Source organism: Homarus americanus, unplaced genomic scaffold (genome assembly GCF_018991925.1).
Source record: "Homarus americanus isolate GMGI-L3 unplaced genomic scaffold, GMGI_Hamer_2.0 scaffold25483, whole genome shotgun sequence".
Classification (NCBI taxonomy): Eukaryota; Metazoa; Arthropoda; class Malacostraca; order Decapoda; family Nephropidae; genus Homarus; species Homarus americanus.
The window spans coordinates 7,847,080-7,867,603 of NW_024726235.1; the positions used below are offsets into that span (position 1 = coordinate 7,847,080).

The 20,524-nt window shown below is 43.5% G+C and overlaps 1 protein-coding gene and 2 non-coding genes across 3 annotated transcripts in view; 2 read left to right on the forward strand and 1 right to left on the reverse strand.

The window, feature by feature from the left end:
* LOC121865552 (C protein alpha-antigen-like) overlaps positions 1 to 19,732 on the forward strand; it is a 30,078-nt gene extending 10,346 nt beyond the window's left edge. The window contains exons 2-3 of the mRNA XM_042365069.1: positions 18,020 to 18,634; positions 18,679 to 19,732. Coding sequence (XP_042221003.1) covers positions 18,020 to 18,634; positions 18,679 to 19,732 — 1,669 coding nt within the window. The remainder of the gene's footprint in view (positions 1 to 18,019; positions 18,635 to 18,678) is intronic.
* On the reverse strand, positions 6,913 to 6,983 carry Trnag-gcc. The gene has a single exon. It is a non-coding gene; the product is annotated as a tRNA-Gly (tRNA).
* Positions 7,246 to 7,316, forward strand: Trnag-gcc. The gene has a single exon. It is a non-coding gene; the product is annotated as a tRNA-Gly (tRNA).
* Positions 19,733 to 20,524: the final 792 nt, after the last annotated feature.

Here is a 20,524-nt window from a genome sequence, read left to right on the forward strand (position 1 = left end):
CTCTAGATATCACCCGAGAAGGAAAAGGCTGGGACCTAGATCAGACATAACTAGTTATTATACATTATACTTACAAAACAAGCATCACCTGTTGTCATATTCACATATTGGTACCACACAGTAGTAGGAATTAAACAATACATAATAAACCCAGCATTGGATTCCTGGCCTGTCCTAACGTTCGTTCATTTGAGGGATAATAAACATTGCATTGACTGGGATAATGCCTCCTCAATATTACCTTGTAATTCAATTGACAGTAGGAACATTATAGAATCTAGTCTCATTAAACATACCGAATCCGTTAACATGAATTTGAGTAATGGTATGTACAAATTGGACAATTTTGTAATTAAGAAGATTTGTAACCAGGTGAGAAGGTTGGGTCAGTTTTCCCTCTGACCTGACTACCGACCACTGCGGTGCTTTTGTAAAGATTAGTAGGGTCATTACCTATACTTGACCTCTGTGGACTTGTTCTAACCCTCCTCTGTATATATATATAACTTGTTCTGCACTCCTATTTTAGTCTGTACTCACCCCTGAAGATGTGAATTACACGAAAGAGCTTGGGAACTTCGTGTTTTCTTTTTCCTTGTGGTTATCAGCATACATATATATATATATATATATATATATATATATATATATATATATATATATATATATATATATATATATATGCAAATAAATCACTGTAGGTGCGCGTGATCCAGGTATATGCTGATAACTACAATATATATATATATATATATATATATATATATATATATTATATATATATATATATATATATATATTATATATATATATATTTCATATATATTTTTTTTTATAAAATCACACAGGGAAAAGGGAAACAATGGAGCGCCTTAGCTTTCGTCTTTATTCAAGACATCTTCAGAGGCAACTGAATTACATGGATCGAGAGAGGCTTAAGTACACAGGGTGACCTTACTAAACATGAGGTCAGGTCATAAGCATGACATCACTAATCCGCACACCAACACCACCACACACGCAAATGAGCTTAAAGCCCCGTCCACACGATCGAGCAGTGCCCGGCGGGCTTTGCCCGTTTACCGAGCAAAGCCTGTGTGTTGTTGTACACACGGAGGTGGTTGGCGGCAGTCATAGTCGGGTGCCGGTAGCTAGTAGGTGGTTGGCAGTGGCGGGTGCGGTACGATTACCATGGTGTGTCGCAGGAATAATCGCCAGACAGTTAAAGCGAAGAGCATAGCGTTGTGTACTATAATAATTGCTGCTATGTGCAAAAAGAAGAACCAAATGCAGAAAATGGAATGGTGCAAAGAGTGGTTAGGTCGAAGAAAAGTATTGGGAAGTCATGCCACGGTTTTACGTGAACTGCAAGATGGACATGAGCAAGACTTCACCAATTACACGAGAATGGACCCCAACACCTTTTACAAACTTCTAGCGAAAGTGGAACCATATATAAAAAAACAGGATACCAATATGATGGAGAGTATATCTGCAGAGGCTCGTCTAGAGGAAACGCTCATATATCTTTCAACGGGGTACACCTACACGTCACTACAGTATAGAACGAGGATATCAAAACAAAGTTTGTCTCGCATAATGCCTGCAACTTGTCAAGCCATGTATGAAGTACTCAAGGAAGATTACTTGCGGGTGAGATTTGTAGTACATAAAAATTCATTGAATAATATTAAAATTATGATATGCATAGACAGGAAGCAATGGGACTAGAGTGAGGAGAGTGGCAGGAACGAAGAACACACAGAGTCGTCGCTCCATATCCGGCAGCAAACCACCAGGCAGGCGGACCATGATTTCGCTCAACGACGGGCACGGGCACTCCGCTGGTTTGCCCCCCAATTTTGCCCGAAAACGGGCATTTAGCGCGTGCCCGCCGGGCACTGCTCGATCGTGTGGACGGGCCTTAAGAGAAAGGGCGACGTGACTAGTCAAGTTAAGTCAGGTAAAATATATGGGACCCACTAATCATCTATCCTACATCTAACTCCAATGCTTTAAAAACATTTTTAACCTTGGGCCACTGACAAATAAATTTGTGTAACATATCAGTTTTGTACTGATCATCACTAAGGTTTACAGAATTCAATTCCCTAATCAAACTAGCTTCAACCAGAAGTCTTTCTGTGACACATGATGATTTATACACTTCTAAGCTGTTTTCCCAATCCATGGGATGATTATTATTCCTAACATGAACGAACAAGGCACTGCTTTCAGATGCTGTTCTGATATTGTACTTGTGCTGTTTAATTATGAGTTGCAATGCTTTCCCAGTGTGTCCTACATAATTTCCATTACCGTTGCTACATGGAATGCAGTAAGCAATTCCATTTACATTCAAGGTCGGACTATTCTTGATTAATATATTAGTAATAGTTGAGTCATACTTAAAAACAACATTAATATTTAATAATTTAAGGGATTGAACTAACGGGACAAATTCATTGCGATAAGGCAGTCAAAATATTCTTAAATGTAGGAATTTGTCTGGTTTGAGTAGAATGAAAGGATTTTTTAGCCCTTTCAAAACAATGATCAACAAACAATGAAGGTTACCCAAGTTTTTGTGCAATGGACTGAATGTGTTGCAGTTCTTCATCAATAAATTCAGCGTCACAAATACGCAAAAATCTCAAAAACAGAGCAGAAAAAATGACATTTTGGTAGACTCATGGTGACTCGTTAAAAAATGCATGAAACTGTCTACCTGTGTAAGCTTTCTGCACACCTTAAATTTAGGGATATGTGTTGGCGACGTGGAGAGTATGGCTACTATACGGAGATGGTCACTGGTGGTTATTGGGCCGGGTTCCATCTGCAGGTTAAGATGGTGATGCTGGTTTGTTAGTATTATGTCTGGATGTCCGGTGTGACCTGCTCTGATGTATGTGGGGAATTCCGGGCCAAGGTGTATTGTGTTGCCGTGACTCAATAATGTGTTTAAAATCTGCCCTACGGCGTTGTTATCCTGGTGCCCCAAGACGCGGTGTCGTGCATTTAGGTCACCCAGAAAATAAGCTGGTATATTTCTTCTCATCAGTTTGAGCATGTCTGCTAGTGGGAATATGGGTCTTCTCGGGAGGGAGGTAACAGGACAGGTGCCGAATTTAATAGGTCCTGTTGGACAGTTAATTTCGACCGACAGAAAGTTTTCTTGAAATCAGTCGTGTATCTTGTGTTGATGGTTTCGTTTGATGGCTATGACAATTCCATCATGTTGTAGGTCTTAACTTTTTTTTGGTAGACTGTGTAGATAAATATTTTAATTTTTCTGAGTTTTTCTTACCGTGCGAATTTATGAGGATAATATCTGGTATGTGTTATATAGTTCGCTTGCTCTCTGTGGGAACCATGCTAAAACAATGTGTTGGATTATTTTAAGTTTGTTTATTATGAAGGCTGGTGCCTAGAGCTGGTTTGCGCCAATACCGGTCAGGCCCAGGCGGATCTTTCCATATGTTGACTAATCAACTCTCTCTATTCTGAGAGGTTTATGTCCGAGTATGTGTATTTTATCTTGCCTTATTTCTGCCAAGTCTTTCTGTTGAGACTATGGGGGAAGCTGTAGTGGATAAAAATCGTAAACCAGTTTCATATCCAAGGTCTTCGTTCTCCGTGATCTTTCTGGGTGAAGGTGGTGGTGCCATAGTTCATGCTTGATTCTTTTCTGGGGGTGCTGAATCTGGCGGCTTGTTCTGTTGTGGTGGTGGTTTCATCTTCGTTTCCGCCTCGCTTGTTGGCTCAGGTTGTATGTCGGAGATAGCCTGTTCTCGAGTCGATGGTTCTTGATTTGCAGTGCTCTCTTATTGTATATTATGTTGAAAATTCCGGTAGAGGGCACGTCGTTTGGGAATTCCGTGTCTGGCGGGTTGTTGGCGGCGAACATGTCCCTTGCTGCCTTGGCAAAAGTTCCAGGTCTGGCTATATTCATGGTGTGGGAGTGGATTATGGAGGTCATTATTTTTAAGAAAAGATTATTTCCAAGTTGAAGCAAATTAGTTTTTTTTTTTTGCGGGGGGTTGTGGCGATTTTTTCAAGGACCTTTGTCGTTTCTTTCATTAATTTTGTCTTAGCTGAATATGTGCCGTTTTGCTGTTCCCGTAACCTCTTCTCTCCTTCTCCTCCTTTTGGTTAACTATTGCTTTTCGTATGGGGCAGCGAGTAGCCAGTGTTCTGTGATCTTCACAGTTTAAGCATTGGGGGATCTTTGTTTTTACACTCCCTAAAGGTGTGCCCCTTGTTCCCGCATTCTGAGCAGTGCTCGGTGTCCTTGTTAGGGCAGTCTGTAGCGTTGTGTTTATGTATTGGTAGCAGTTCCAGCATGGAGTATGGGAGAAGAATTCCGCCTTCTCCACCTGGCTGCTGCTGACCACTTCCTCCACCTTGGCCCATTGGTTTCTATGTTCTATGTCAGATACCAATTGCTGTTCACTTGCTTCCTTGGCGATCGCTTTTCTAGTCGCTTGACTACAATTGACTTCCTTGCTCGGAGTTGTGGAAGGAGTGCAACTTCAAACTTTTCAGACTTGAGTTTTCTTATACTCTCGCTCGATAGGATTAAATCTACACCTTTCTCAGCCAGGCACAGAGCGATGAAGGAGTCCTTGGTTGTGATGAGGTTAGATATTTTGATGAGAAGGGTTGCACTGAGGAACGTTGTGGACAGGCCACCGTTGCGTGGAGTGAAACTGGAGACCTACCTATTCCAGGAGAGAAGCTTGTCACGGGAATTACAACACCCCTCACCGCCACTTGTTGGTTGTGTGGTCGTAGAGTGGTTCCGCGACTCTCTCAGAAGTCAGATCAGCAACAGGGGACTTGGTCACAATTTTCGTGATGCCAAAGGCAGCAGGGTCTACCATTAGACAACACATTATGCTTCCAATATCTTCCCAGGCGGTAGTACCTCCGTTTGATAGCTGCCTATTATTACTTACTAGCAGTCCCATGAAAGAATTTCTTACTGTACGTAATTTTATATTTCAGAGTTACCGCTAAATAATCTGTATGAAAATTAATTCTATGGAGCAATAACTACTGCTTTTCCGTGATCTATGCGGGTACGTTTGCATGTTGTATTGGATGTACAATGCAGCTTGGTGCTGGGAAGTGGCAGCGTGGTTACAAGCGTAATGTAGAGAGAGCTGGTTGGTGAGGATGCTCAGAGGAGGACAGCTTGTGGGTCGCCATGCTCGCCGGCGGGAGCGAGGACCGCCAGGCAGCGGCGGAGGTGGAGGTGTTGCTTGCTGCGGCTGTAGGTAGAAGAAGAGAGATCACCACGAGGTCAGGTCTTAAATAGCGGAGGTAGGCGTGGCTTAGTAGTTGACCTCCGTCATGTAAGGCGGCGCTGGTTGACCTAGACCACGAGGCATACACTTGAGTATTCGTGGGGTCGGCTACTCAGCGACAAACAGCGTTTGTAGGGGAGAAATCCACTACAATACTCCCTCCTTCCCTCCAGGCGGTGTAGGAGACTTGTTGTCTGCAGGGTTGCATGGCACATGTGAGGCAGAACGGGCGGTGCATGGCACATGTGAGGCAGAACGGGCGGTACATGCCTCATGTGAGACAACGGCGAGGGCGTGGATGAGCCGGCCGCTAGAGACAACTGTCTAGATACACAATATCTGTGGGAGTAGAGAGGGAGAAAAAGGGTGTGTGGAGGCGATGAATGTTGTGCTTCCCTCACGGCAGGTACAGAGTCGTCAGATGCGCCTGCTGGGGTGTGGGCCTGGGTCAGGAGCAGGGGCTGCGTCAGCAGAAGCAGATGAGGGCTCGTGACAGCAGCTGGGTCCACGACAGCAGCAGGGTGCAGGACAGTAGCAGGGAGTACTTGAGGGAGAAAAGAGGGGTGTGTGGGTCCACACTCAGGCGCATGGGCCGCGTCGGGAGCAGGGGCTGCATCAGGAGGAGCGGCAGGGGGTACTGCTGGGCCGGGGGCGGCGTCTGAGGCAGGACGGGTGTGCTGGGGTCGGTAGGGCGTGGTGTATGGGGCAGGAAGAGGAGCGGCTGTCTGCTTAGAGTAGCAGAGCTGCTCTAGGGTGTCTAACCTGCGGTGTAGAGACAGTAGCCGTAGAGCCGATGAGAGCTGCTTCTGGGTGGATAAGCCAGTCTTCCATGTTGCTTGAAGACTGGGAGAGTGATCTGTTTCTCCTCCATCCTGTGTGAGTGCGAATCTCCGGGGGTCACCATTTGTGGGGTTCGTGACATTTGGGTTCACACTCAGGATGGGATGGAGAAAGGAAACTCACACTGTGCTCTCTGTATACATGTTGTATTGGATGTACAATGCAGCTTGGTACTGGGAAGGCAGCGTGGTTACAAGCGTGATGTAGAGAGAGCTGGTTGGTGAGGACGCTCAGAGAAGGACAGCTTGTGGGTCGCCATGCTCGCCGGCGGGAGCGAGGGCCGCCAGGCAGGCGGAGGAGGAGGAGGTGTTGCTGGCTGGTTGGTGTAGGTAGAAAGAGAGAGATCACCACGAGGTCAGGTCTTAAATAGCGGAGGTAGGCGTGGCTTAGTAGTTGACCTCCGTCATGTAAGGCGGCGCTGGTTGACCTAGACCACGAGGCATACACTGGACAATTCGTGGGGTCGGCTACTCAGCGACAAACAGCGTTTGTAGGGGAGAAATCCACTACACTATCTATCTATTTACCTATTTTTTACTTTTATTCTCTTCACCAATGATCGGCTCGTTAGCCGCTTGGGCGATAGGTCACGTCTCTGTTACGCACTGTTGGCAAGTACTGGGCATGCACCGGCTCCTGAATGTATCTGAACCCGTTCCAGTGTTGGTCAAGCTGGTCTTGAAAGAGCCACTCGGTGCCGCCACAATTTTTATGTTATCAAGATTCTCCCTTGTTAATTTCTCATCGTTTAAGAAAAAAAAGTTGCATCGGCCGGGAATCGAACCCGGGCCTCCCGCGTGGCAGGCGAGAATTCTACCACTGAACCACCGATGCTTGAAATGACGGTCAAACAATTACAATAAATATTTAGTAACGAATATATATATATATATATATATATATATATATATATATATATATATATATATATATATATATATATATGCAAGTAAATCACTAAGTGCGCGTGATCCAGGTATAGCAATATATATATATATATATATATATATATATATATATATATATATATATATATATATATATATATATATTCTTTACTAAATATTTATTGTAAATGTTTTTACTCTTAATTCAAGCATCGGTGGTTCAGTGGTAGAATTCTCGCCTGCCACGCGGGAGGCCCGGGTTCGATTCCCGGCCGATGCAACTTTTTTTTTCTTAAACGATGAGAAATTGACAAGGGAGAATCTTGATAACATAAACGTACTAGTATAGAACATGCAACTTTGCCACAACAGATGCAGTACAGGCATCATAATGACACAACGGCCATTAGGCAACTACCTCCTGAGTAAATATGCAACAATCTTACCTCCACACATAGTCAATCATTTACTTATTATCACTAATTAATTATGAAAAAAAATCCTCGTTATCTGCCGTAAAGTATTTTCCTTTAGTAATTACTTTAACGTGAGAAATAATTTGGAGTAATTTTTCAGATTCAAATGAGCAACAGACACACACCACAACAGTCATAAATTCTATTCAGAACAGGAACACTCAGCCTTCGGCCCCCCACTCAGTGTCATAATCGTGATAATGGCTAACCTGAAAACCTTAAGGATTCATATTACGCTCAAACGTCCACAAAACCTTCCGAGTCCCCCAGTGGAAACGTCCCCTGTTTTCTCTGTTTCCTTGATGACGTCATCGATAGGCAGTCTTTGTCTAAAGGGAACTTTGAATATAATCCGCGGATTTTGTAGCAAGACGCTGTATGTTGGGACCTGTTGCCATCCAACCCTTTGTAATCAATTTAATTTTGCTTTTGATAGCTCAGTCAGAGCATTGTTAGTGAGGATAATAGTAGGGAATGAAACTGAGTTCATAGTCTCAGTTTCAACGTCAGAGTGTACAGTAAATTAATTCATCGAAATAGAAGTAGGTGGACTCCCTGGCCTATTTTGAGTGAGGGTGCCGCGGGCATTTCAACGGTTAGTAAGTGCTCGCCCTTCACCCATACAGGTAGGCCATTCCACTCTGTGTTGTAATTCGCCCTTCTTTAAGTGATTTGACCCAATTAATAGTTGATTGTGCAAGTGTTACAGTAACGTAGTTGATATGCTCTGAGTGAAGTCATATTTACGTCTTTAACGTCCCCTGAAATGTGATGTCGTTGTCACTGTTAGTAAGTGCTCGCCCTTCACCCATACAGGTCCCTAACGCAGCCTAGGCCGTGTCTGTAGCGTGGATGTTGTATCCACTATGTCTGGGGAGATGTCCGAGGTCCAGTAGGATCAGTTACCTTCGTGAGACCCGACCGTCAGACACTTCAGACTACCTATGGCCCCCATAGCTGGCTCGTCTGGCCCTAACGCTCGGCCTGCGAGGTGACCCCGGATCACCAAGCCACACACCACTACCAGCCCCCATCATTGGTGGATGAGTGTCTAACTCAGTAGGGCTATTTGTGTGGTGGGGTTAATCCACTGGGATCTTCAGAGTTCGTCGGAAAGTACCCCATGGTGGCAGGACCCCATGGCGGTTGCTTGAGTATCACTCCTGACGACCGAGTGTTGTAGTGGCAGTTGCCCCTGGTCTTTATGGTGCTAAGTGACTATAAGAGTTATGTGTTATTGAGTATGTCCACCCAGTAGGGTTGGGAGTGTTATTGAGTATGTCCACCCAGTAGGGTTGGGAGTGTTATTGAGTATGTCCACCCAGTAGGGTTGGGAGTGTTATTGAGTATGTCCACCCAGTAGTGGTGTGAGTATGGTGAGCCTGAGGGCATAGTACCAGATTTCGTCTGTTGGTACACATATATTCTTTCTCCCACTTCCATATTAATGTTTAAATAAATTTTGTATTTGTATATTGTCTATTATTTACCTACAGTATTTACCGTTATTTCTTCCCTATTACTTGATATTATCATTACATACACCCACGAGCCTCCTCTCGTCACGTTACCAATGGTAATAAGTATGAGAGTAAAAGGAATTGTTACTGACACACAGGCCCTTATAAAATGGAGGCAGCTCAGGCCCTCATATCAGCTTTTATGATAAACGATTCAGTTATAACGGAACCCTCCCTCATTGCCAACCACTTCAATGAATATTTTATTAATGTTGGGAAAAATCTTGCAGAGCATCCCTGATCACCATGAGGAATTTAGAGCCTACCTGCAAAACAGACAGCAAAATGAATTATTCTTACCCCCTGTCACAGCAGATGAATTACTGCTGGCCATCATAAAAATGTCCAAAGATGCAGCAGCAGGCGAAGACAATATACCAAAGAGCATCATTAAAAAAGTGGCCCACTTATTACTACCTGTTCTCCTCCACATTTGTAACTCCTCCTTCACTAGTGGTGTCTTTCCTGATAAACTGAAAATTGCTAAAGTCCACCCGGCATATAAAAAATCTGGGGACAAAGGTCTCTTCAAGAATTACTGCCCCATATCAGTCCTCCCAGCCTTGAGTAAGATACTGGAAAAGCTAGCAAGTAATAGACTAAATTCCTTCTGCAATGCCAATGACATCTTTACAGACTCCCAATTTGGATTTAGAGCTAGAAGGTCGACTGAGAGTGCTCTGCTATCCTTTACTAATGACATCTTAAATTCCTTTGATGACAGTCAGTTCACAGTCGGTATATTCGTGGACCTCATCAAAGCCTTCGATACTGTCGACCATACCATCCTCCTTTCAAAGCTTGAACATTACGGCGTTAGGGGCCTGTCCCACAATTGGTTTACCTCATATCTGTCCAACAGGATGCAGTATGTCTGTTATAATAACCACCAATCTGACTCCTCGCCTATCTTGTATGGAGTCCCGCAAGGTTCAATTCTCGGTCCAGTACCGTTTTTGTTGCACATAAACGACATAGTCCACGCCAGCCCACTCATAAAATACAACTTATTTGCAGACGATAGTAATCTTTATGCCAGCAACTCAGACCTCCATTCCTTGATGAGAACTATGAACACTGAATTAACTAAAGTCGGGACCTGGGTAATCCGTAATAAACTGACCTTAAACCTTGAGAAAACCCACTACACGATCTTTCACAGAAGAAAAAACTTACCTCCAGACTTGAACCCCCTGTACCTTGGTAATATAGTCCTCAAACGCGAACAAAATACTAAATTCCTCGGAGTTATTGTTGATGAGAAACTTAACTGGAGAAACCACATACAAGCCATTCACAGTAAAATCAATAAATAGTGCGGTATCATGTATCACACTCGACAGTCACTCACTCTCACAGCAATGAAAAATCTATCATGATCTTGTTTAGCAACACCTGATACACTGTCACACACTATGGGGGGCCTCTGGCTCTTCAAAAACACAATCTCTGGTTACTGCACAAAAGAGAGTTGTACGGACAATGACCTACTTGAAAAAACAGATCACACAAACGAAAAATTTGCTATATTGAAATTCTTAAAATTCGAAGATATTAACACTTACTGCTGTGCCCTTTTTGTTTACAAATCTATCAATCACTTGCTTGACAATAATTACTTCCAGTTCCAGAATAACCAGAGATACAACTTAAGGCACCCAGAGCTACTAAGACCACCCCCCATGCGCTCCTCTCAGTCCCAGACCTCCATAAAATATCATGGTGTGAAGGTATGGAACAACTTACCCCACCCATCCGAGCAAAGACTACGCTCCCTTCCTTTAAATCATCTCTAACAAAAATATCTATTGTCGAAGTATTAATATTTCTTGTAACACTTACTATATTTACAGTACCTGCTTTTATTGCACCATCAAAACCGTTTTATCGGAAAATGTCATGTAAATAGATAAGAAATTACCATTGAAATAACAATATTTGCCAACTAGACATAATCCTGAAAGCTCTGTCCTCTTGTTCAACCTTAATACTGTACAACCCAGGTTGTACTGCTCCCCCATTATACTTATGTTTTTAAATTCCACTCTAATTTATATGTACAGTATATGTGTACAGTATGTATGGATGTATATATATATATATATATATATATATATATATATATATATATATATATATATATATATATATATATATACGGAATGGACACCTTAGCTTTCGTCTTTATTCAAGACATCTTCAGAGGCATCTCAGTTGCCTCTGAAGATGTCTTGAATAAAGACGAAAGCTAAGGTGCTCCGTTGTTTCCCTTTTGCCGTGTGATTTTATCAAGATTTATCTTATCCACGTTTTCATTGTGGATCTACATGAAATATATATATATATATATATATATATATATATATATATATATATATATATATATATATATATATATATATATATATATATATATATATATGTGTGTGTGTGTGTGTGTGTATATGTATAGGTATGTGTATATGTATGTACAAATAAAAAAAAATAAAAATAATAAATAATAAAATAAATAAATATTGAAGTGATAACCGTGGTAACATTATGAGATGTTCTTATTACTACCATGCTATTGTACTATTCCAGATGATACTAAATGTTACATAATACTTCCTTGAGATAAATGTATAGTATATATCAGGTGCCTCAAAGAGAGCTCAGGTTCTCAACTGGCTCAGCGGTGTTAATATTGTTATTATTATCTGTATTTTTCTGGCTAAATAAACTGTTACAATTCAATTCAGTCGGTGTTTTTGTCATCTCTAAAAGCTAATATTTCCGAGAACAAATCCAGTCACGTACCTTAATGGTCAATAATTCTAGGAATAAGCATGACATTCTAGTCACCAATTCATATGCCAATTATTCTAGATTAATTGTTTCAAGTTACTCCCCCCCCCCCCAAAAGACCCTGATAATGTACAGTAAGCTAACTAAGGATTTATCGAGTTATTCTTGGTCGATTTCAAATGAATGTAACTACTTACACCTCGAAAAAAAATACACATTTGAATCAATTAACTTAAAAAGAGTACCTGCATTGTACCATATGACACGTGTGCAAAGTTCTTGGTCTTATCCTGGTTTTTGAGTAGTCTTCTCCACTTGACAGGTCGTAGTGCTGAGTGGGCATGCAGATAATGTAATTGTTAATACTGTTTGAGGAGTCACCAGGCACGTTGTGTCCATCAGTTATAAATAATATAAGGACCAGTACTTCATAAAGACCTTAGATATGCACTGGACGGCAGCAGAAGGGCGAAACCGAAAAATGGCAACAATCACCTTACTGAGAGCCAGTACATGCCGAGTATTTCCTAACAGTGTGTAACAGAGCTAGTACTTGCCAACAATGTATAACAGAGAGCCAGTACACGCCCAGTACTTGTCAACAGTAAGTAACAGGGAGCCAGTACATGTCCAGTACTTGCCAATAGTGTGTAACAGGGTCAGTACATGCCAGGTACTTGCCAACAATGTATAACAGAGCCAGTACACGCCCAGTACTTGTCAACAGTAAGTAACAGGGAACCAGTATATGCCCAGTACTTGCCAACAGTGTGTAACAGAGCCAGTACATCCCCAGTACTTGTCAACAGCGTGTAACGGAGAGCCAGTACATACCTCGTATTTTCCAACAGTGTTTAATAGAGAGCCAGTACTTGCCGTGTACTTGTCAACACTGTGTAACAGAGAGCCAGAACTTGCCAACAGTGTGTGTGACAGAGAGCCAGTACACGCCCAATACTTGTCAACAGCGTGTAACAGAGCCAGTACATGCCCAGTATTTGCCAACAGTGTGTATCAGTATCAGTGCATGCCCAGGACTTGTCAACAGTGTGTAACATAGCACCAGTACTTGCCAACCTAAGCCTTTGGGATGGGCACACAAAAACCTGTCCTAACCTACCCGAACCTAACCAAAACCTAACCTAACCGAAACCTAACGTAACCTAAACGTAACCTAGCGTCACCTAACTAATACCTAACATAACCTAACCTAAATTAACCCGCATTTGTTCATAAAAAAAAAAAAACACGCCAAAAAAACCATAATTTCAACTTAAATTTCATGACAACTAAGTGACAATTTACCAGCTACTCCCAGACGACCCAACACAATGACCTTAATTAACGCTTAAATACTGTCTCATAATAAAAATACAACAACAACTACTAACTATCCTTAAGGTTATATTTATGATCTAATAATAGTAATAATGATCTTCTTACCGACGCCTTAAGGGGATTATTTTCCAGGGCTGGGAGGGTCGATACAGACGCAGCTTCCTTCGTCTTCGTCAACAGTCTTGTGTTGGTGAGGTCACTGTGGCAGCTGGCTGGTGACGTGGTTCCATAATACTCAGACGGGAAACACTCCATTGTACCCCAATGAAGATTTTTAGTTATGTTTTTAACTCATAGATGGCGCTCACTTCCTTATTTTTTTTAAAGTTTTATATATAAAGTATTTTAAATAATAATCTATGACCATCTAATATTTAATAGAGTCTGTGATAATTAGTTAATGTTAAAATGAGTTTAATATGAGTAAATATTTCCTAGAGATTCTGTTGTGTATTTGTGTGAAACAAGTGACAAATTTACACGAAGTTCCAATACGGAGAATTATTAATATTCGTAATCTATAAAAAATAAGTCAATTATGATCTGGTTTTTGAAGTTTTGATAGATTTAGTATAACGAATTGTAATATTTTCCTACATATAAATATGTACAGTATATTCTACAGACGGACAGACACACCGCGCGAGCCTTGCACCTAATGGCTGTTACACCTGTTAAACTCCCGGTAAAAAAAAAAAAAAAAGTTATTTAACCACTATAGTGAAAATTTAAAATTAAATTAGAAAAATAGTAAAATTGTCAACAGAAAAGAGATTGTGAATTTTATATCTAAAAATTATATAAAATGAAAGGGTTTAAACATTTGGAGGGTGATACGGTAAACACTTGGACGGTGATGCGGTAGTTGATCTAATTAACATATTCCTGACAAATTCACAGCTCCCCCTTCCCCCGTGGTCTTTAAATGCTGTGAGCAGAGTTGCCAACTTAGCGACTTTGTAGCTAGATCTAGAGCTTTTTGTTTTTTTCTAGCGACATTTTAGAGCGATTTGCGACTTGTTGCAAATCTAGAGATATCCACAGAAATCTAGCGACTTTCTGGATACTTTTGGACTGTCCATGAAAACAGTTTTCCTAATTTCGAGCCATAATATATAGCAACGGGGTTACAGGGACAATAAATAATAAGAAAAGTTTAATACATTTGAACGGGTCGTGGTACAGAAGGAGGGACACGTCTATTTCCTGATCACTTGATGTCAGCCCGTCCATGGCTAATGTTGCCGTGTCGTCATTTATTTGTCTATTACCTTCGCCTTTGTAGCACCTGGGTAACTTACCTCTTTGTCAGATATGCAATATGAATTTCATTAATACGCTAAATTTTAAAGAATATTAGCAAAACATCTTATAGAATTAATTCTATCAAGCCTGCGTGGTTCCAAACTTCTCATACGCGTCCACCATGGGTGACCCATAGACTCCATACAGTTGCCCCGGACACTGTTCACCCGCTTTGCCAAAAACCATCAAGGAAAGTTTCCGCTTGTTTGCATGCTGTTTATTAATTTGAACCCTTCATAGTCCCAATAGAAAATGGGTAAGCCACAGTATTCGCAGCGATTTAGGAAGGAATGGCTCAGAGATGACAGATACAAAAATTGGCTTCTGGAGGTGCCAGGAGATAATAAAAAAGGATTTTGTAAATTTTGCAAGTGTACTTTGTCTGCTAAGTTGTGCGACATTGAAAAACACAAAAACACTAAAAAACACAAGAAAGCAGAAGAGCCGTTTAGTGCAGAAAGACAGACAATTTTACCATTCAAGAAACTTGGTGAAGCAAAAAAAGTGGAGGGAACTCTGGCCATGTTTGTAGCTGAACATTGTTCTATTCGTGTGGTAGAACACTTAAGTGAAGTGTGTAAAGTATGTTTTAGTGACAGCAAGGCAGGCAGTGAACTCAAGTTAAAAAGATCAAAGTGTTCTGGGATAATATGCAATATTCTTGCGCCACATTTCACAGAAAATCTGAAAAATGATATTTTTACATAATGCATTTTATTTATACTCCGTCCATTATAGTCGGCATTATGAAAATATTATTTGCATCAAATTACTGAAGGGGGGGAATAATAGCTAGCGACTTTCCATGGAAGATTTAGCGACATTTAGCTACTTTTAGGTACCAGCCTAGCGACATTTGAAAATCCGAGTTGGCAACCAGAGTTGCCAACTTAGCGACTTTGTAGCTAGATCTAGAGCTTTTTGTTTTTTTCTAGCGACATTTTAGAGCGATTTGCGACTTGTCGCAAATCTAGAGATATCCACAGAAATCTAGCGACTTTCTGGATACTTTTGGACTGTCCATGAAAACTCAGTTTTCCTAATTTCGAGCCATAATATATAGCAACGGGGTTACAGGGACAATGCATTTGAACGGGTTGAACTCATAAAACAACTTGGTCAACGCTTACCTGACAACATTCGTGTGCTGCAGTCTATTTCTTTTCTGAGTGCCGATGAATGCTTGAAGCCTATTAAATCAGATATACTTGGTTTGGCACACTTATTTACAGAAGATTCCAGCACCCTTACCAAGATTGATTTCCAGTGGAAAAAACTGCATCACACAATCTGGACAGAAACATCTAACACCCTAAAATTGTGGTCAGAAGTGGCAAATTACAGAGATGCGACAGGTGAAAACCCTTACCATGATCTGGCTGAAATTGCACTCGCTGCCTTATCTCTTCCGCATTCAAACGCAGATGTAGAGCGCACATTTAGTAATATGAACTTTGTGAAATCAAAATTGCGCAACAAAATGAAACTATCGACATTAAAGGCAATTCTTACAATAAAGTATGGGTTAAAAAGACAGAACACCTGTTGTGCAAGTTATGAACTTCCTAGTGATATTTTAAGAAAGATAGGGACTGTGGAGGCATACAGTTACAAGAGAACCTGAACCAAGCACTTCACATGCTTCCAGCTCTACAGTTGTTCACACTACGAAGAGGACTGGGATGCAATTACTATTGAATAATAGGTAAGTGTGCACATTAAACTTTAAAAAAATAATATTTTTATTTTTACATAATGCATTTTATTTATACTCCGTCCATTATAGTCGGCATTATGAAAATATTATTTGCATCAAATTACTGAAGGGGGGGAATAATAGCTAGCGACTTTCCATGGAAGATTTAGCGACATTTAGCTACTTTTAGGTACCAGCCTAGCGACATTTGAAAATCCGAGATGGCAACCCTGGCTGTGAGGGCTGTGGCAGGAGGTCAGTCTACATCTGAGCTCTGAGGTGGGAAGTCGTTGTTGGTGCTCTGAGGAGGACCACTTACTGTTGGCCCTCCAGACTCATAGTGAGATATGAGCCGAGTATGAGAAGATCTGAGCCGAGTATAAGGAGATATGAGCCAAATATGAAGAGATCTGAGCCGATTATGAAGAGATCTGAGCCAAGTATGAGAACTGAGAGGAGTATAAGGAGATCTGAGCCAAGTATGAGAACTGAGAGGAGTATAAGGAGATCTGAGCCGAGTATGAGGATATCTGAGCCGAGTATGAGGATATCTGAGCCGTGATTTTTTTATTTTTTATTGGGCACTCCCCTACATCCTTGTGTAAGGTGAAGCGCAGAAGCGTTTACAGTGCCCTACGGGGAAGCATGCTAAGTTCATGCTTGCCTTTATATCTCATGAGTTAAGGGAGTAGAAGCCTGAAGAGTCAAGGGCATAGAAGCCTGAAGAGTCAAGGGCATAGAAGCCTGAAGAGTCAATAGTTTGTGTCATCAAGTTATTGGAAGCTCCAACAACTTGTCCCTGAATACGAATTCGCAACTTTCGATTTACACCAGGTACCTACTTTACTGCTAGGTGAACAGGGACTAATGGGGGCTAGGAAGTGTGTCCAAACAACTTCGACCGGCCCAGGAATCGAACCCGTGATATCTCGCTGGCGAAGGCAAGAGTGGTACCACTCTACCACCAGCACCCCTGAGCCGTGAATGAAAAGACTTCAACAGCTCTGGTCTAAATATGAGAAAGGTGAAATGGCCAGAAATCCTCAGATAAGTTAAGGCAAGAGGTCAGTTCAAGTCATGACCCCAGCCAAGACAGTGCAACGTGACCTAAGGAATAAATCTTCAGCTGCTGTTACCAATTAACTTGAGTATATTTGCGTGAGTTAAATAAGTGCTGTAAAGGATTTTTTTTTTACTTGGTATAACTTGACTATATATCTGTCTAGTATGGTTGAGAGGTCAACCTTGAACGGCTATTGAGCCTGTGAGCGGCTGGTGGTATTCGGCTCGGGGTCAACTTGGCCAAATCCAGCTTCTGCCATGGCCCAGTAACCTACCTACCTTGGCCATGTGGTCGGCCAAGGTCTATCCCAGGGCCCAGTAACCTACAAAAGGACTAACAGAGTGTCCCAGGGAGTACCAGTGTCTCCCAGGGAGTACCAGAGTGTCCCAGGGAGTACCAGTGTCTCCCAGGGAGTACCAGAGTCTCCCAGGGAGTACCAGAGTGTCCCAGGGAGTACCAGAGTGTCCCAGGGAGTACCAGAGTGTCCCAGGGAGTACCAGTGTCTTCCAGGGAGTACCAGTGTCTCCCAGGGAGTACCAGTGTCTCCCAGGGAGAACCAGAGTCTCCCAGGGAGTCGCAGAGTCTCCCAGGGAGTCTTAGAGTGTCCCAGAGTGTCCCAGGGGGTCCCAGAGTGTCCCAGGAGTACCACAGTGTAGCAGGGAGTACCAGAGTGTCCCAGGAGTACCAGTGTCTCCCAGGGAGTACCAGAGTCTCCCAGGGAGTACCAGAGTGTCCCAGGGAGTACCACAGTGTAGCAGGGAGTACCAGAGTGTCCCAGGGAGTACCAGTGTCACCCAGGGAGTACCAGAGTGTCCCAGGGAGTACCAGTACCCAGGAGTACCAGAGTGTCCCAGGAAGTACCAGAGTGTCCCAGGGAGTACCAGTCTCTCCCAGGGAGTACCAGTGTCTCCCAGGAGTACCAGAGTGTCCCAGGGAGAACCAGTCTCCCAGGAGTACCAGAGTGTCCCAGGGAGTACCAGTGTTTCCCAGGGAGTACCAGTGTCTCCCAGGAATACCAGAGTGTCCCAGGGAGTACCAGAGTCTCCCAGGGAGTACCACAGGAGTGTCCCAGGGAGTACCAGAGTCTCCCAGGGGAGTACCAGTGTCTCCCAGGGAGTACCAGTGTTCCCAGGAGTACCAGTGTCTCCCAGGAGCAACGAGTCTCCCAGGGAGTACCAGTGTCTCCCAGGGAGTACCAGTGTCTCCCAGGGAGTACCAGTGTCTCCCAGGGAGTACCAGTGTCTCCCAGGGAGTACCAGTGCTCCCAGGGAGTACCAAGAGTGTCCCAGGAGAACCAGTGTCTCCCAGGGAGTACCAGAGTGTCCCAGGAGTACCAGTGTCCCCAGGAGTGCCAGTGTCTCCCAGGGAGTACCAGAGTCCCAGGGAGTACCAGTGTCCCCAGGGAGTACCAGAGTGTGAAGTGCCAGAGTGTCCCAGGGAGTACCAGTCTCTCCCAGGGAGTACCAGTGTCTCCCAGGGAGCACAGAGTGTCCCAGGAGAGCCCCAGTGTCTCCCAGGGAGTACCAGAGTGTCCCAGGGAGTACCAGTGTTCCCAGGGAGTACCAGTGTCTCCCAGGAATACCAGAGTGTCCCAGGGAGTACCAGAGTCTCCCAGGGAGTACCAGAGTGTCCCAGGAGTACCAAGTGTCTCCAGGGAGTAGCCAGTGTCTCCCAGGGAGTGCAGTGGTCTCCCAGGAGTACTCAGTGTCTCCCAGGAGTACCAGAGTCTCCCAGGAGTACCAGTGTCTCCCCAGGGAGTACCAGTGTGTCCCAGGGAGTACCAGTGTCTCCCCAGGGAGTACCAGTCTCTCCCAGGGAGTAGCCAGTGTCTCCCAGGGAGTACCAGAGGTCCCAGGAGAACCAGTGTCCCCAGGGAGTACCAGAGTGTCCCAGGGAGTACCAGTGTCTCCCAGGGAGTACCAGTGTCTCCCAGGGAGTACCGGAGTGTCCCAGGGAGTACCAGTGTCTCCCAGGGAGTCCAGTGTCTCCCAGGGAGTACCAGAGTCTCCCAGGGAGTCCAGTGTGTCTCCCAGGGAGTACCAGAATGTACCAGAGTCTCCCAGGGAGAGTACCAGTGTCTCCCCAGGGAGTACCAGAGTGTCCCAGGGAGTACCAGTGTCTTCCAGGGAGTACCAGTGTCTCCCAGGGAGTACCAGTGTCTTCCAGGGAGTACCAGTGTCTCCCAGGGAGTACCAGTGTCTCCCAGGGAGTACCAGAGTCTCCCAGGGAGTACCAGTGTCTCCCAGGAGTACCAGTGTCTCCCAGGGAGTACCAGTGTCTCCCAGGGAGTACCAGTGTCTCCCAGGGAGTACCAGAGTCTCCCAGGGAGTACCAGTGTCTCCCAGGAGTACCAGTGTCTCCCAGGGAGTACCAGTGTCTCCCAGGGAGCAGTGTCTTCCAGGGAGTACCAGTGTCTCCCAGGGAGTACCAGTGTCTTCCAGGGAGTACCAGTGTCTCCCAGGGAGTACCAGTGTCTCCCAGGGAGAACCAGAGTCTCCCAGGGAGTCTTAGAGTCTCCCAGGGAGTCTTAGAGTGTCCCAGAGTGTCCCAGGGGGTCCCAGAGTGTCCTGGGAATAACACACACACACACACCAAAAACACCCCCTCAGTCTCTCTCTCTTTCTGTTGACTGCTTGGTTAACAGTACACACATACACACACAGACAAAAACAAGCATATACACTCCCCACTAAAATATACCAGAGACAAACAAACACACACACAAACCAAAACAAACAAATAGACTTAAGTATACCACACAAACAGAGAGACTGACAAACACACAATAAAACAAACAAACAAACTCAAGTATACCAAACAAACAGACAGACAGACATAATCACTTTTCAGACCCAGGGCTTAGCTTCTTGAGGCGGGGAATAAACTCAACTGAGTTAATTTGACAGACAAACATCTCAGGCACGAACGGTGGACCTGACTTACGTGACTTAACCTAACCTAATCTAACCTAACCAAGCCATACGTAACCTAACTTTAACCTAACCTAAACTAACCTAACAAGCAGGTTTGGGGAGAGGGGAGAGAGAGAGAGAGAGAGAGAGAGAGAGAGAGGTTGGGGTGGGGGTCGTGAGAGAGCAGGAGGATAGGAAGGTCGTTAGAGAGGAGAGAGCAGTGATCGCGTGAGAGGAGGAGAGAGAGAGAAGTGAGGGAAGGAGAGAAACATGGGTGATTTGGGAAGGAATATAGAGCCAGAACAGCACATAGAGGGTCACACGAGTATAGTGAACGAGGGGTAAATCTAACATCATCATCAGCAATCAATAACAAACATACAAAAGGTAA